Genomic DNA, 18220 nt, shown 5'->3' with positions numbered 1-18220 from the left:
TGCTCAATCAGGGAACCAGCGGGCTGAAATACGCAGGTTTGCAGTGCTGCCATATGTGCATGATGTATCCCATAGGCTAAAGAAAATTGGGCAGCGTGCAGGAATCGCAGTCGTTTTCTCAGCCCCGGAAAAATTGGCAAGGCTCTGTAAGCGTGTAAACGCGCCAAAATCGCGTCAGAGTTGTTGTTCTGTCGGGCACAGAAAACGGTTTGTGACGTGCACAACTAATGTAGTCTACCAAATTCCCCTGTCTTGCGGCAGTAATTATGTAGGACAGACGGGCAGGTGCTTAAACGATCGACTAAGAGAGCATTGTAACAACGTCCGCAGCACTGTACAAGGCCACTTGGGCATCCATTGCCGGGACTGCGGCTGTGTGCCATTCTTTGAAGATACGCAAGTTTTAGCGAGACACTGCTCACAGCTCACCCGGGAAATTGTGGAAGCTGATTTCATCAGAAAACTTGGCAGTATTTGCGTTAGTGCGCCCTCAATCGTGCTGACCCCTGGTGAAGTCGCGTTTCTAAACAGATAGAAATTGTAATGCTTAATTTTTATATTTTTTCAGGTGACCATGTTCTTAGTTCAATGACTTGCTGTTGGAACACCTCATGTGACTGTCGTACGTTTTCTGCGCATGCCTCTTCTTGTATATATACACACGATGTGGCAACGCAATAAAATATTGTTGGAAGTCAGCGCTGTGTATGTCGCCTTTCACTGTCCTTGTCCTTTGCACTGTACGTTATTTTTCATCATGAATTACCAATTGGCCCAAGCAACCACCCTAATTTCTTTATAAATACTGCGATCTTAAACAAGATCTTAGCAGTGTGGTACACACGTAGGTTTACAAAACAAAATAAATACAAAAATGGGGAACTGCATTAAAAAAATTCTTCACACAAACGCTTCACACAAGTGAAAAAAAAAAACAAGCACAAAAAGAAGCGCTTCAACGTTATTTTAGTGATTTTTTTCAATCATATAGTCAAACAGTGCTATTACTAACAATCGCAGTAAGCGCAAAAAAATGTTTTTTATTAAAGATATGTCTCGAAAAGTGATAATGAGTCCTGTGTTACAGTTTTATTGGCCAGCTTATTCTAATCTACTATAGTTCTAGGAAAAAATGAATACTTGAAGCAGTTGCCACGTGTTGTAAATGGAGTTACAGCTAGTGAGTGTCGCTGTCTGGTAGCGTAACTTGTTGTATATGTAATAATGTGAGGTGTGTCGATGTTGCAGTGACCATTTATTAGTTGGAAAAAAAATTTTAAGCGACATACACGATTTCTAATATCATACACTATGCAGTTATGGGTATATAATACAGCTTTACACAGACACAGAGAAAGGCATTTGGATCTGAAAAAACCTGCAAAGAATATGACAACCACTGATAGAAACTTGAAACTTTACTGTAATAAATGAAGCTTATTCTTGCAGCTTGTTTTCTTACAAGTATCTTTAAAATTTTTATTGCTCACAACCAGCCTATCCCAGTGAAAACTTGGGTGAAGATCTGCTCAGACCACTGATGAAGTGCTAAAAGAAAAAGAATTAGAATAAAATCGTTAAATTATCTAGGCCCAGTATTCCGCATCAAACATTAGCACTGCAAGCAACAGAACTTTACATGAACTTGAGAAGAGGAGTTTACTGGGTAAGCTTTTATCGATTCATAAAAGAAAATGCACATAAAATGGTTGAGAAGACTTCACTAGAAAAGGAAGGCAGACACAGAGCAAGTGTCCTGTCTTCTTTCTCTTCATCCATTTTACACACCTTTCCTAGAATAAAATTTTAACATTTAAAACACTTACAGAGGCAACACTTAAAACAAATAGCTTATAACTTTCTTTGGAGGCAACCAGAAGAGAGGAAAGACAAAAGATGGCTCACAGCTAGGATTTCGAGCATGACATCTGCAGTAGTGCCTCCAATACTTTCACAGAACTTGTAGAAGTTTTCCAGGTATGCCTTGTAGAGGGTGTTGCGGATGATTTCAATGTTCATTTCATCAAGATCTTGTTCAGAAATGCAATCCACGAAGAAAGGCGCTGCAGAGCACAGAGTAATACAAGTTCACTGTCAGACACGCATCTCATTCACACGTGTAAAATAGTAAATACAAGCAATAGAAGGTGGAAACTTGGTTATTCTATCTATACTGCATTTCTCACAAAAAATTAGTGGCATATAAAAAAGCATTTCGAGCTTCACATAATGCACACTGCTGGATTCAGTGCTCTGAATTAAAATTAAAACACTACAAAATATTATGAACTTTCTTTAGAAATACTCTTGTTTCAACCAAAAATATTAGTAATCATTGGCAGTACCACAAATGTAAAAAATGTAAAGGCCTACAGCTTAAAAAAAAAATCTAGAGTTTGGTTTCTTTAGTGCTAGCTCAACCACCAGATTCAACAGCATATTCAACATAAGCACAGTCATCCAAGCTCTGTTGACCAAGACGCGTGGGAACGTTCAGTAACACAATTTCGTGCAAGGTCTATTACACTGAGAACTATGGCCCCATGAAATTTATTTAGCTTAAATGTTAAACTTACCATGTAAATTGCACAAATTATTGAAACCTGGACGACAAATTTAAGAAAAGGATGAGAGGCTGTCTATATCCACCAAGTCTGCTTTCTGTTTCCAATTTGTCAGTGGTTAGAGCAACACTTTGCCTGCATTATCAATGTGATCAGCCAGCCATGAACAGATGACGACAACAGTCGCACAGAATCGAGCAGAAAGCATCGATACAATATTGCAGCCCTGCATTCTGTTTAGTGTATACGCGAGATCAAAAATAAGCATCCTTTTTCCTGCACATATATTTTGTCATCACTTAGGCAGCACTTGCAACACTTTTGATCACTCTTGATGTAAGACAGGTAGTTGATCATTGGAAGGTGCTTTCATCTTATGGTGGACATAAAATAGGCAGATGATGTTTATTGGACAGTTATTTTTGTACTTATCTACTTTTCTTTCTTTGATTATCACACATGAGATGGTGGATGTGTCCTATTATAACAGCACCCCACTAATGCCACTATTTCTGTGTTGGTAACATCTACAGAAGCTGTCTGAACAATTGTCACTGACAGTCCCGATCTGTCCTACAACAATCAGAAAGGTATCCAAGCCACTCATCAGCAATCATAAAACAAACATGCACAGTTGTGTTCTTAGATTTCACACTTCAGCAGTCTGTGCTAAACCTCTCCCAAGCCGGCTCTTTCACCCATGAAAAAGCCGGCTTCCAGGTTGGGGGGGGGGGGCTGCTTTCACCAATCTTATAGACTGCTGGGTGTTAGACGGTGGGGTTGAAACCATCCACCTCCCGCAGCTGAGCTAGGCACCCTACTCACTGGGCCATGACAGGTGTGCCATCAATTCAAAAAGATTTAGGAGCATGTTAATTCATAAAAAGGCAATATTCATATGTCAAGTGTGCAGCCTGAGAGAGGACTGCAGAAGAATGAGAGATAGGCAAGTTGGCACATTTTCTAGGGACTAGAAACAGTGCACAAAGGACAGTAAAAACAATACCGTGTTGTGTTTTCACTGTCCTTCGTCCTTCGTGCACTGTTTCTAGTCTTCCAAAACTGTGAGAGGACATTAAGCAACAGTTTTCCTTACATTGCTAAAAATGCATCAATCACAAGAGCACTAAAGCAGAGTGAATAAAAAAGAAATATTAACATGCAAGTACGGTGACTGAAGGCCTTTTGCAGGCCAGGAAGTATCCTACAATGTGCAGGCATGGCGGAATTTGGAAGCTCAAACGTCAAGTGCAATGGAACTCTTGACTACATAAAAAGCCTAGTTTCAGCTATTGTAGATATAGAGAAACCTCCATTCAAAATTCTATGATAGAAATACTAGTTGATGTGTCATAAAAAGCTAGCAGAAATAGATGTTTTTGATACCAGAAGTGAACGAAAATGCCACCATTACCACCCACTGGATACGGCACTGAACCCAGAGTGTTGAGAGGCAGTGTGGCACCTATGAATTTAGGCCGCACTCATGGCGAGCTGAAAATCTCGGAGCCCACGGTTTGGGATTTGTGTCACATGCCCTAACCATGAGATACAAGTGTTGTCTGCTCAGGTGCTATTTAGAGGCTGTCAAATAAAGTAAACCATTACCACCAACCCTGCCGCTTTGCCAAGATTGCTCAAATCGTATACACTACTCATTTATAGTTAATTTAGCCAAAGTGAAATTTCATTGTAGTTGGCCTTTAGTTCATGCAACACAAAAGAACATACAAAAACAGAAAATACAAAAGAACCTTTACAAAAGAACAGACGGTGCTACATTTCACATATGGCTTTTAATTCATGCATTAAAAGTGGCTTTCTGCAGGCCTTCCTTTGGTTTATCAAATTCCTGCTTTCCAAATGTATAAGCACAGAATGTGGTGACATGTTCAGATATCAAGATTCAGTCTTGAGCAAGTGAACTGGTATGAAGGGAACGTAAAAAGTACACAATTTTTTTTTCAATGCACAATGCAAATCCCCACATTTAAAAAAAGAGGAAAAGAAAACCTTCCCTGCTATGAGCATTTTTCTTTCTTTTTAACATAACATATACAAAGACTTTTAATGTTTGAGAAATATGCTTATTATTTAAAATTTTTTAAAGACTATTAGGAGAAAAGTTGCTATACTTCAGCTTCACCTTTCTTTTTATTAATTTTTATTTTTTCTCCAATTTTGTGTAGGTGGTAAAAGACCATGCAAAACATGAAGACTGTCACACTAAAATAGAAGGAATCACAACAATAACTTTTTGGTTTTGTATTCAAGGACTGCTCCAAACAAAGGAACACTAGTTTAAGCAAGGACCGATTAGTTTGTTCTTGCTCTACGTGTGAAGTAAGAGTTGCCTAATCTGGTTTTGAAAACTTAGTGATGAGCTACGAATAATAGGCAGCCATACCAAGAGGTGTGTCAACAATCACTGCATTGTAGAGCTCAGCAGGTGTGGAGGCAATGTGAATGGCCTCCATCTGATCAAAACTGCCCAAGGGGTGGCACTTTGGGATCAGCTCTCCAATAGGCCGTTGGTGCAGGGTCCCTGTGATCAGCAGGATGATGTTGTCAATCATGTAGCTGTACCTGCACAGAAAAAAATTTTATTCTAGCAATCAAGAGGGCAACACCATATGAAAATGCCATGATATCGAGGTAGGTGGTGTCACAATGAGCAGCAGTTACAGGATAGTTAAAATTGGGGTGAAGTGGGCTGCCAATCAGTGAGTGTGGTTTGTAGTAGGGGTGTTCAAATGGCCTGGACCAAACAATAAGCAAAAATTGTCCGAATGTGAAGTGGTGCAACACCCTCGAAAATCTAGGAAGTGACCATTGTACTATAAGCACTACAATCCGCACGGGTCTAATCCACAAACAAATAGGTACAGCTAAAATAACAGACCAGCAGCCATTTAGAGAATCGCTTAAACAACAAACCACTGACAAATGATTTAGATAGTTGGTGCAAATGCTTACGAAATATAAAGCAGAAACATACCAAAACCGTCACCAGGACAAACAAAACACCTGAAGTGGACCCTCACCTACTGTCTCTGTGGGATGCAAGAAGAAGCCTGACCAAAAGATGGAAGAGACAGAAATGCAACCACAAACTCAAAATGAAAATCAAAGAAATAATGCAGCGAGCAGACAAATACACTAATCAACTTGCATCAGCCAACTGGGAACGCTTCTGCGAATCACTAAATGGAACCTTAGGGACAACAAAAACGTGGAACATCCTCAAAGGAAGGACTGACCCACTCAAAACCAGACGCGAAGGACAAAAGAACCTGGAGAGATTGCTACACTCGTACCCAGACACAAAAGAACTCCTTCAGGCAGTCCATAGCAAAAGCTTCGATGGCAAAGCTCCGATTCCCCCACACCAAGCTGATCACAGTAGACACCCAAACCCAGGAATGGATGAACTCTTCAAGGAGGCAGAAGTTAGAGCAGCAATCGCCAGTACAAAACTGAACACAGCGGCAGAGGTGGACCAAATATCAACCGCCATGATTATAAACATGAATTATGAAGTCATAACAGCCCTTACGAACTTTATGAATGACCATCGGGTCAAAGGAACGATACCACTGCAATGGAAATGCGCTGCGATAATCATGATCCCAAAACCAGGGAAGAAACTGGTTTCAGAAAATCTTAGCCACACCTCTTTACATCATGTCTAGGAAAGGTGTTCAAAAGATTAGTAAACACTAGACTCCAACATCATCTTGAAAAAATCAACTTAATGCCTGACATCATGTTTGGCTTCATATCACATCTTTCAACAAAGGACATACTTCTGCTTTTAAAAAAGGAAGTATTAGCCAACGTCCCCAAGGCAGGAGAACGCATTGTCATGGCTGTGGACATAAAAAGGGCCTTTGACAGCATAAGTCACAAAGGGATAATGGATGGACTAGCAGAGACCAGCTGCGGTCAAAGGACATACATCCGAAGTACATCCAAAGCTTCCTCAACCAGAGAACAGCAGTTATCAAAGTAGATGATGAATCTCAAGTCATTCATCCTCCCAACAAAGGAACGCCACAGGGTGCGGTAATCTCGCCGACACTCTTCAACATAACCATGATTGGACTTGCTAAAAAAGTCCAAGAAATTCCTGACATGTGTCATTACCTTTACACGGATGATATAACGATATGGATAACCAAGGGCAACTTGGAAGAGGAGGAGCAGCTTCAACAGACAGCCAATACAATAGAAAAATATACCCAACAAAGAGGACTCCAGTGCTCAGCGGAGAAATCGGAACTCATTTGCCTCACTCAAAACAAAGAACAAAGAACTGACCCAAGACTCAAACTCGAGATCAGGCTGGAAGGGAAAATTATTCCCAAGAGGTCAATAGTAAAGAGTGTTGGGGATGTGGCTGAAATCGAATGTCAGATGTCTGCACACTTTAAACACAATCAGAAAAACAATGCCACAGATTAACCGGATGATAGCCCGTATGGCTCATAATCGGACGGCGATGGGGGAACAAGACACCCCCAGACTCGTGAAAAGCCTGGTCATTAGCAGACTAATGTATTCCCTACCTTACTGTATCATGAATAAGGAGGTAGAAGAAAAGGCTGATCAAATAATAAGGATGGCATATAGGACAGCCAGCCCTGAGGCTGCCACGCAACACTTCAATGGGGAAGCTTCTAGCCTTCGGCCTCCAAAATACATTTCATGAGCTGGCTGAGGCCCAACTCGTAGCGCAAAGGAATCGACTGGCGCAAACAACAACCGGCAGAGCTCTTCTTCAAAGAGTCAGCCTTGGAGAATGCGTACAAGTACACCAAAACACCAAGGGGCTACCCTGCCAGATCAGAGATTTGTATGGGGTATCACCAATACCACAAAACACGGATCCAATATTACATGCAGGAAGGAGAAAGGCTGGAGCAGAACACATAGACAAAACAACAAAGCACTTGGACACTGCAAGATTCACGGATGCTTCACCATATCGGGCCTACGCAAAGAATATGGTGGCAGCTGTCGTAAACCGTAAAGGTAAAATCATGGCCAGTGCATCGGTTTTTCGTGCAACTATTACAGAAGCCGAAGAGATAGCCATCGCGTTAGCTATAAGAGAAGGCATACAGTGCAATGCTCCACTGACAATAATCACAGATTCTCAGGCCGCATGTAGGAGCTATCAGAGGGGACACATTGCCACGAAAGCACACCGGATACTTACAGAAATCAGCAGAGAACTCAACGTCAAGTATACCCAAACAATAACATGGGCCCCGGGACACGAGGGTGTTACTGGGAACCTCCATGCAGAAGAGGTGACTCGAGGTTTCACTAATTGCCAGACTGCCCATGGCAACATTGTGGAGGGCCCGACACCCATCGATCCAAGTTATAAGGCAATTTTGAAACACTAAACGGAATTGAGAAGACTGTACCCAGCACCGCACAGGAACCTTTCAGCCATGGACTCTGCGACGTTACGCAGGCTCCAAACAGACACATATACAAACCACCGTAAATTGCACATAAACTACCCAACAGCATACAAAAAGATATGCCCGTGGTGTGCGAGCACATCGACACACTACCACATCACATGGCAATGCATGGCTCACACTGAAGAGCAAGAAGAGAATAACATGAAGGTGAGGTGGTTCAAAACCAGACGCGAAGGACAAAAGAACCTGGAGAGATTGCTACACTCGTACCCAGGCACAAAAGAACTCCTTCAGGCAGTCCATAGCAAAAGCTTCGATGGCAAAGCTCGGATTCCCCCTTACCAAGCTGATTACAGCAGACGCCCAAACCCAGAAATGGGTTTGGGTGTCTCAACCCAACGATGGGAGGCATTGCTATCCAGCTCTGCCCTCGGGGAACAGCTCAGGCTGGTCCAGAGGGCAGAAAGGATGGCTAGGGCCAGTGGTGCCTTGGAATAGGGGGCCAACCACGTGGCGTTACCGCATTTTAAGGGCAAGGAAGTCCTTTCTGGAAATAAAGTTTCACTCTTCTTCCAGACCAAATAAAAAATATTTTCTTTTTTTATAAGCAAAGTTGTGTGAAGTCCAACTCGTAAAAAAAAAGGAAGCTTATTTACACTATTTGATGTATCTGATGCTATTTAGAGGTGTACAATCAACTGAAGGGATTGTAAATCGAAAACAACTGAAAAGTAATTGTGTCTGGCACAGTCACAATGACAGCAATGCCATGAACATACAATCAGCCAAAGACCTTGTAAATCATGAACTGAAAGGTGATCTATCTGGTGCAGTCACAGTGACAGTAATGAAACACAGGAGCACCACATCACCACACTGACTTAGAATGCCATGTTTGTTGAAGGAGTTAACTAATACTACCATGTTTAAAGTATTCAAACATGCAGAAATTATCTAAATAATAGATTGCTTTGCCTAAATGAAGAAAAATTTGTATGCTGTCTAAAGGCAAGGCAGACTTATTGAACGACTTGAAATTATTCAGCATAAGTTAGCTGCTTCGTACATTTGCTCAGCAAGTGGTGCTTCTGCACAGCAACTGTGGCTTCCCTCAGTAAAAACATTCAGAACAGTCAACAATTGCATCTTCATGCAGACTCCAATAAGATGTGTTATCCCTTATATTCAAAATGAAACAAATATTCAACAACTCTGAATAGTGAATTCTCAAACTGAATACGAATCAAATGGAAATGTCTATGCGATTTGTATCTGAATAGTGAATTAAACTGAATACGAATCAAATAGAAAAGTCTATTCGATTTGTATCTGAAAATTATGTTTGCAAAACCCTAGTTTAAATCAATCAAGAAGGGACAGCACTTTTTAAATGAATCAGCAACCAACTGTACAGCAATCAGCAATACCTTTAAAAATGTCTCCAATTGTAAAGCTGCCTACTGAACTCCACAATAAGCCATAAAAGAACCACAAAGGTTCCATCAGTTTGGCATACTTTTTGTTCTGACTATATTTTGTCAATCACAACATGGTGTAACTGCTTCAGCCAGCGGTTCAATTTTAAGTGTACAATTAGTTTCCAATTATTGATGTTTCAAGTAATGTGCTGAAAAACTAGTATGGTCTTTGCAACTTACTTCAAAAGCGCTTACTGACTTGAACAAACTTACGTGATATAGTCTAAGAAAGTGGCCAGTGGTTCAACAGCATGATTTCTCATGTGCCGAAATTCCACCACAAGTTTTTCACGCAGCTTGTCATCGATAACCGAAACAGTGAGTGGACTTGCTTCATTTGCCAAGAAGTTACCATAATCTGTGCTCTGGAGGTGAAGTTTCAAGTCTGAAAAAAATAAAAAATAAGCAGCAGCACAAACCTCGAAGAAATTTTCATTTTCAACATGTCGTTTCACTACGGGCAACTTATCATTGCAAAGCCATTTAATGCACTGGGCGCACTCCAGAGTGCAAAGGGGCTCAAGCATGTTTAATTAACGCAAGAAGGTTTCTAGAAACAAGCGTGCACCTGCAAATACATACGACACCGTAATTTTAAAAGAGTAATAGATGCCATTCCATCACGGGATGACGAAAAAGAGTTGCCGGAACGTGAGCTCCGCAGTTACAGCATTACTTAGAATGCAAGTGTTTATGCTTTGGAGGCATAAAAAAAAATCCTCATGCATTTTTTGCACTTTACATACAGCACCTGCGGTAAACAAGCGACAGGCAAAAGTGCATGAAACGCAAAGGAGCCCAACCAAGAGGACTGTTCAACGTAATGCATAATAAAATCCTTCATCACTTGCAGATTTCTGAAAGGGCAGACAAATTCAAGCACTTACCACAGCTAAAGTGATCATATTTACGAGGAAAACGTTACTCACGAATAGCATAGCAGCCGAAAAATCAACAACCACCTGCTGAAGTAAAAACATCACGCCGCCGCTCAGACCGGCAGATGGCTGATGAATGCAAGCTCGCGCAGAAAATACAAGACAGCAATACTTCCAGAGTAAAGTAACGGTAGCACTGCTGTATTCGTATAATTTTAACGCACATGCGCTACATCAAGGTGGAGAAGGTACCAGCGATGGGTGTAGCGCAAAGTGCAGACTACCACAGGAGCATGGTTTTCTCACCTTCGAGAGTCTCGCATTGCACGAGGTTTAAGTAATCGCTCTGCTTGAGAATTCCGCCTTTAAAGCCTCGAACCAAACCTTCGAGGTAACCGTTGCTCATGTTAAACAGGAGCTGAGACATTTTCACACCGTATTGATCATATGACTGTTCACCGCAGTTGAAGGCTGATTGCAGAAAACGGATGCCAACTGCTGCCCTCTCGCGCTATCAGCACCAGCAAAGAGAACTTCCGTTTTCGGTTTTGTTCGCGGCTTGATCGGACTTGACCGCTTAGTGCATTCGGCACGGCACGAACACCCGAAATAAGCACTTATGTTTCAAAAGTAAACATTGTTGCTCCGGCTTTGAGTTCTGCTGATCAACGGGAAGTCCCCTCCATCAATAACAGAAGCCTTGTTTTTTTTTCTTTCTTTTAAGCAGGAATTTAAGTAACTGAATTACAGGTATGCGGGAAATTACTGGGCTACAGGATGCTGCAAATTGCGCTGCGCCGGTTCGAAAAAAGGTTTTGCGCTCACCGCTGCACTAGTCCTGCTCAAATTTAGCTGAAAGATCGCACTTTGGAGTTTACGTCGTTTAGTACAACCACAGCCGCTCAATGGAACGCACTTATTGAGCGGCCGTGGTAAAATACTTACCGCAGTTCCAGGAGCGGGAAACGCGCGACAAACCTCCCTGACCGGCTGCTTTCTGCAGCTGCCAACAAGCGGCGACACAAGTTTATGCTAACGCCATCGCCGCAGCAGCTAGTATCCCCAAATCGAGGGCGAATTCGCACTTTCTTCTTAGAAACCAAGCAATTAACTGTCATCTGCCTCGTCCGCATTTACTTTCTTTAACGCTGCGAGCGCGGTACTTCAGTCACGAATTAACGGCATGCGCGCCCATGCCGTTCGTGACTTCATATGACGCATGCCTTCGTGACGCGCGTTATCAGCATGGCAGAGCGAGCGCAGCGTCTTGAAGAAAGGAAACGCAAGCACAGCTATATAGATGACGATTATTGTTGTACACTCTTCACTCTAAAAAATGTTGCACCCTTTGGGGTGTATATTTGTCCCACAACAATAATCGTCATCTGCCTTGCTTGCGTAATTCCTTTCCTGAAAACTCGGCGCTCGCTACTTTCCTGTCGAGAATGCTGCGTCACAATGATAAGGCGCATGCCGTTCGTGACTGGAAAGTACAGGGCTCGCAGCGTTAAAGAAAGGAAACGCGGGCAGCATGGATGACGATTATTGTTGTGGGACAAGATATGCACCAAAGGGTGTAAATTTTTCTAAGAGTGTTAGAAAAATTTACACCCTTTGGGACTTATCTTGTCCCACAACAATAATCGTCATCCGTCTTGCCCGCGTTTCCTTTCTCTAACGCGGCGAGCCCGGTACTTCCTAGTCACGAACGGCATGTGCGTTATCAGCGTGACGCAGCATTCTCGACAGGAAAGTAGCGAGCGCCGAGTTTTCAGGAAAGGAAACGCAAGCAAGGCAGATGACGATTATCGTTGTGGGACAAATTTACACCCCAAAGGGTGCAACAGTTTAAGAGTGTTAGACAAAGGTACACCCCTTGGGGTGTATATCTGGCACACGACGATAATCGTCATCTGCCTTGCTTGCGTTTAAAGGGCTGTTTATAGTCCGACGTAACGCACGCGCGCGCGCGCGCGCGCGCACGCTACGTCACGTCGGCGAAAACGACACCTCTATACACCAGAACACCGTGAATTCAAAGGGCGCCGCCATATTGATTAGCGCCGGTCGCGCCATCTATCCCAAGCGCCGCGAAGTAGCAGGCCTGGGCTGCCACGCCGGGAGATGCGACCCGGCGCGAAAGCGAAACTTGGGCTTTTTAGCTGGGCGGAAGGCGTGTTTCACGTTTTTTTCTAACCTGTCATTTTCGCTGTCTGGATTCAATCAAACTTCAAGACCTCGTGCAAGTCCACAATGGACATACTGAGTGCTGTGCAGACTACAGAAGCGAATACATCGGGTAGGTACGCTATTACGTTTGTACAAACCGCGCGTTATATGAACACCTGTGAGCTTTTTGGCACGTAACCTGTGAAGGAATTTACAGCACTGTGTTGGTGCCATATATTATTAAAGCACGCAGAACACTGTCATCTGCACTTTCAGTTTGGTCTTGTTTGTAATGGTCTCTACTGGGTTGGCCGCGCTTGGCAACCAACTGCCGAGGTCGTTTGACTGCCTGGTTAGCAGACGCCTGCCCTTCACCACCTGCACACTGAAAACAAAATAGATGTTATAGTAAGAAGGGCTGTAGTTCTTTCCCATGCCATCACTTTTGCGAAGGTATAAAGTCCTCTCAAAATGAAATAGAAAATACACCAGGCCAATTGTATCGTGCAACCACTTAAGAGTACAACATTCAGAACAAAAGCCTACAGCACTCGAACAAGCAGCATATGATGCTAAACCTGCACTCATTGGAAAATGAGGTACTACAGTAGTTATAATGTTCAACTACATGTGCAGTCAAAGCCCGTATAACAGGGCGAGCATGACAGATGCAGGTGTTGTACAGTTTCACAAACCATGACTGGGCACGTAAAATCACCATCCCTACTTAAAGCTGCATCATCAGGACCCCTTTGGTACAAGACAACAACCGCACCTGCATTCCAAGAAATTAGCCCCACCAACTGCAGCTACCTGGTACCAGACCTGTTTCGCTTGTGCGAGGCCATCGGATTGTTGGCGCTCCCTTAGAAAAGAAAGCAGTAAAAAAAACTAGTGAGAACGATCAAAATTTTGTTACAAAATACAAGAATAATTAAGCACCTTATTTTCCTCGCCATATGAACGGAAATATTTTGCGCTTTGCCCCGCATAACAGCCCGCACGCAGTTTAGAGCTCAGGAGGCTCAAATGAATGCGTTACGAATGACACCTGCAACACCAGCTCGTAAAGGTAGGTGCGCTGCAAGAACACCTTCGGCGACAAGTAGTCGTCGTTTACGTTTTTGTGGACGCATGCTACGTGACGAGCAGACTTCGGTTTACTTTCATTAGCAATAACGCTCACCAGCAAGGCCTGCAACTTGTCGTTCACGCTTAATGGTCATTCCGTGCACCAGCTGCAAGTATCGCTAACCGCAAACTCAACTGTTCCGCTTAACCGTCGAGAGCTCTGCCTGAATGAAAACACGAAAAGGCTTGCCTTTTTGTTATAGCCAAGGCGAAGCACCGGCGCGGGATTCTGCTCTGTAGGCTTGTTGCCCAGAAAGTGCTCGGAGCAAACCTGCGTATTACGTTTGTAGGGCGCAAAGTTGAACGTGGCACCAAAATATACACAGATCGAATACTCACTCGTGCATTTTCACTGGGTTGGTAGTTCTTCCTATTCACTGCAGCTATCCACCGGTGGCGCAGCTTGGCATTCTTCGTTGCGGATGGAAATCGGCGCAGGCTGAAAACACCGCACCGGCACGATTCCCTACGTGTGTTGTGCTCTTCGCAACCAGCGCTAAGCAACCTGCTCCTTTTCCGCTGGTTGTTTTGGCATCCAAACACGACGCAATGATGCCCAGATGACTTCTTCTACTTTGGATCCGTGTGAACGGGCACATTTCCGCACTTTGGAGCCCTAGAGCTGGCGCTTGCCATGTCTACTGGTCGCCGGCGAACACACTTTGGCAGCCCAGTACAAAATAGCGCCGGTCGACGGGGCAACCCGGGTGCGAGAGTATGCGTTCGGTTAGTCTGGGTGCGAGACTAGCGTGTTCTGGTCTATAGTCGGGCGCACTGGCGCAGCTAACGTAACCGGCGGCTTCCAACGCGCCCCGACGGGCCCGGCGCCGATTTGGCTCCGGAGCCATTCGCGCGTCGAAGTCGGCGGAACTCTGGCACCACAATGCATTGCGCGTGAAGAAAAAGGCGCCAACACAACTCCGCAGACAGCTTTTGCGGACGGCGCGCGACTTGGCGAACCTTCTGCGCATGCTCCGAAGATAGCAGCCTACGGCGCGCGCGTTGAAGTATAGAGGGGATGGCATCTCGGCTGGCGCAGCGCAACCGACGTAGCGTGACTGACCGCGAACGACGCTCGCCCGCGCGCCGATAACGTCGGACTATAAACGGGCCGCCCGTTTATAGTCCGACGTTATCGGCGCGCGGGCGAGCGTCGTTCGCGGTCAGTCACGCTACGTCGGTTGCGCTGCGCCAGCCGAGATGCCATCCCCTCTATACTTCAACGCGCGCGCCGTAGGCTGCTATCTTTTTTTCTTCGCGCGCAATGCATTGTGGGTCGACGCAGTCGGCGGCGCCGGCGTGCGAATGGAGCAGGAGCCAAATGTGCGCCGGGCCCGTCGGGGCGCGCTGGCAGCCGCCGGTTACGTCGGCGCTGCAGGGCTGATTAAGGGCCGTTTATAGTCCGACGTAACGCGCGCGCGCGCGCTCGCGCACGCTACGTTACGTTGGCGAAAACAACTCCTTCTACAGTCCGACGCACTGCAGCGCCGACGTAACCGGCGGCTGCCAGCGCGCCCCGACGGGCCCGGCGCAGATTTGGCTCCTGCTCCATTTGCACGCCGGCACCGCCGACTGCGTCGACCCACAAAGCATTGCGCGCGAAGAAAAAGGCGCCAACACAACTCCGCAGACGGCTTTTGCGGACGGCGCGCGACTTGGCGAAAGTTCTGCGCATGCTCCGAAGATAGCGGCCTACGGCGCGCGCGTTGAAGTATAGAGGGGATGCAATCTCGGCTGGCGCAGCGCAACCGACGTAGCGTGACTGACCACGAACGACGCTCGCCCGCGCGCCGATAACGTCGGACTATAAACGGGCCTTTAGCTGCGCCGGTGCGCCCGACTATAGAGGTGTCGTTTTCGCCGACTTGACGTAGCGTGCGCGCGCGCGCGTGCGTTACGTCGGACTATAAACGGCCCTTAAGGCAACCTAAAGTTTGCCTGCGCTGCACCAGCGCCGAATGCTCCCCTAGCGGACCGATGGAAGTTTCGAGGGTCGTCGCTGCGTTAGCGCACGCCCGTGTTCTGTACGGCGGGAGCGCTCGTGCGCGTGGTTTTTGCGATGCCGAGTGCGACCTCATCAGCCAGGAAAGGTGGCACGCAATACTGATGTGTTGTCGATTGCCACAGCAGCCTCGAAAACACGAAAGGTCCTACGCCGCCCGTGAAGTTCTACAGATTTCCTGGGAAGTGGTGCGAGAAGGGCAGACGACAAGCATGGATAGCTGCAGTGCGCGGCCGAGTCAAGTAAGTCTCATACTTTCGCATTCGCGTGTAATATCGTGAAAGCGGAATAGTCATATGCCTGTTTTTAGTGCACGGCCGTTTGTTTAGTCGTGTCGCGTTGTTGAATTGTGGTGGCATCCGCCGTTTGTTAGCGGTAAATGCATGCGTGTTGCGCCGCTAAACTCTACGACGCGTGCTCGATTCCCAGCCACGGCGGCCGCATTTCGACTGGGCCAAAATGCAAGAACACCCTTGTTACCGTGTGTGTTTTGATTTTTGTGCACGTTAAAGAACCCCCAGAGGTTAAAATTATTCCTGAGACTCCCCATTACAGCGGGCGTCATAATGATTTCGTGGTTTTGGCATGGTTTTGGCACTTAGAACCCCCGAATTTATTTGATTGCACTGTGGCTTCCCTCGCGATTGACATGGACGAGCTCAAGAGAATTATTTCCCTTTTCCAAACGCTGCAACTTAAATTACTAGTTGTGCAGGTAACGAAAGGGGCCGCGCGCTACTTTTGTGTGGTAGCAGACCGTATTTAATGCAAGCCGCGGTCGTCGCGTGCGTCGGGAAGCGGTAGATCGGAAAGCAGCCGCTCGAGACGTGCGCGTTATGTTTGTTGTTTGCCCATGCTTTCTAAGTATCTAAGTGTGCAAGTATCATAACTTGTAGTGGTACCACTCTTGTAGAATAATATATGCACACAATCACAGGAACGTTACCTTTGCAAACATATTATTGGGAGTAATTTAATTAATCCCCACAACAAATAGGCACACATACTGTTTCATTTATATGCGATGCAGATGGAAGCGGCGCCAAACATACCAATGGCAATCACAACAGTCCTCTCAGCAGTCGGCACCACCGGGACATGTGCTTTCGTACTGCAGCGACACAGCTCCTGAGCAGCAGCAAGACACGTGTGAAACAGACTCCAGAACATGCCTTTGTGAAGTGACGGAACCGTCAAGAAGCAGCCCAATGGTTCTGCAGTCATCGAGTAGTATGACAACAGAAGTTCCTGCTGTCAATGTGACTTATGTTGTAATTGAAATAAAAGTGACTAAATTTCTGAACATGGTGAGTACCTCTCACTCGACGTCGTCTACGGTCTTGTCGGACACCTGTGACACGCACTTGGATTTCACTCTCACATCACCGTCTACAATTTGTTCAATGCCGTACACGTTCGGAAGCAGACGCTCCCCTATTGTGAAGGGCCGTTTATAGTCCGACGTAACGCACGCGCGCGCGCGCGCGCGCGCACGCTACGTCACGTCGGCGAAAACGACACCTCTATAGTCGGGCGCACCGGCGCAGCTAACGTAACCGGCGGCTTCCAACGCGCCCCGACGGGCCCGGCGCCGATTTGGCTCCGGAGCCATTCGCGCGTCGAAGTCGGCGGAACTCTCGCACCACAATGCATTGCGCGCGAAGAAAAAGGCGCCAACACAACTCCGCAGACGGCTTTTGCGGACGGCGCGCGACTTGGCGAACCTTCTGCGCATGCTCCGAAGATAGCAGCCTACGGCGCGCACGTTGAAGTATAGAGGGGATGGCATCTCGGCTGGCGCAGCGCAACCGACGTAGCCTGACTGACCGCGAACGACGCTCGCCCTCGCGCCGATAACGTCGGACTATAAACGGGCCTTGAGGTTGCCGCCACGAAAAAAAAGCTGGCGGCGTCGGCAACCTTCTTGCAACCGCACGGCAATCTTTGCATCGCTGTTGCGCAAGCAGGCGATCTGCCGCCGTCGAAAACGGAGCGCCGTGAGAACGAGCAGCGAAGAAAAGCGCGGACGGCACAACGTAAGCAAAGCGGAGACGGCGCCAAGACACGACCGCGCTGCTTGGCGTTTCCACATTGGGGCTCTGTCAGGAGGCGCAGTAGCGCCGCCTGGCCATGGTTTTCAGTTGTTTTCGCCAACGTAACGTAGCGTGCGCGAGCGCGCGTTACGTCGGACTATAAACGGCCCTTCCTTGAAAACGCCGCGCCTGCTACTTTGCGCTGTGGAATGCTATGCCATGCTGATAACGCGCATGTCGTTCGTTACTGGGAAGTAGCGGGCTCGCAACGTTAAAGACAGATGACTGCAAGATACGACCCAATGGGCGTAATTTTGTGCCACAACGATAATCGTCATCTGCCTTGCTTGCGTTTCCTGTCTTTAAAACTCGGCGCTCGCTACATTTCCTGTCGAGAATGCTGCGTCACACTGATAACGCGCATGCCGTTCGTGACTGGGAAGTGCCGGGCTCGCAGCGTTAAAGAAAGGAAACGCTGGCAAGACAGATGACGATTATCGTTCACTCTTTAACAAATTTACACCCTT

At 46.1% G+C, this 18220-nt stretch overlaps 1 protein-coding gene and 1 long non-coding RNA gene across 3 annotated transcripts in view; both read right to left on the bottom strand.

The window, feature by feature from the left end:
- The window catches only part of VhaAC39-1 (V-type proton ATPase subunit VhaAC39-1), a 30778-nt gene extending 19935 nt beyond the window's left edge, over positions 1–10843 (bottom strand). Inside the window, exons 1-4 of one of the 2 annotated variants that reach the window (XM_070530615.1) lie at positions 10665–10843; positions 9694–9865; positions 4972–5150; positions 1906–2063 (exon numbers count right to left, since the gene is read on the bottom strand). In XM_070530615.1, coding sequence (XP_070386716.1) covers positions 1906–2063; positions 4972–5150; positions 9694–9865; positions 10665–10785 — 630 coding nt within the window. In that variant the 5' untranslated portion in view covers positions 10786–10843. Of the gene's footprint in view, positions 1–1905; positions 2064–4971; positions 5151–9693; positions 9866–10409; positions 10562–10664 lie in introns of those variants that run through there. The other variant, XM_070530614.1, reaches the window with a different exon arrangement.
- Positions 10844–12381: 1538 nt separating this feature from the next.
- LOC139056153 (uncharacterized) lies at positions 12382–14403 on the bottom strand. Its single transcript, XR_011512187.1, has 3 exons — positions 13998–14403; positions 13849–13929; positions 12382–12912 (listed from the first exon to the last, which is right to left on the bottom strand). It is a non-coding gene; the product is annotated as an uncharacterized lncRNA (long non-coding RNA).
- Between the last annotated feature and the right edge of the window lie 3817 nt (positions 14404–18220).

This window comes from Dermacentor albipictus, chromosome 1, assembly GCF_038994185.2.
Source record: "Dermacentor albipictus isolate Rhodes 1998 colony chromosome 1, USDA_Dalb.pri_finalv2, whole genome shotgun sequence".
NCBI classification, from domain to species: Eukaryota; Metazoa; Arthropoda; class Arachnida; order Ixodida; family Ixodidae; genus Dermacentor; species Dermacentor albipictus.
This window is presented reverse-complemented; position numbering and strand designations above follow the sequence as displayed.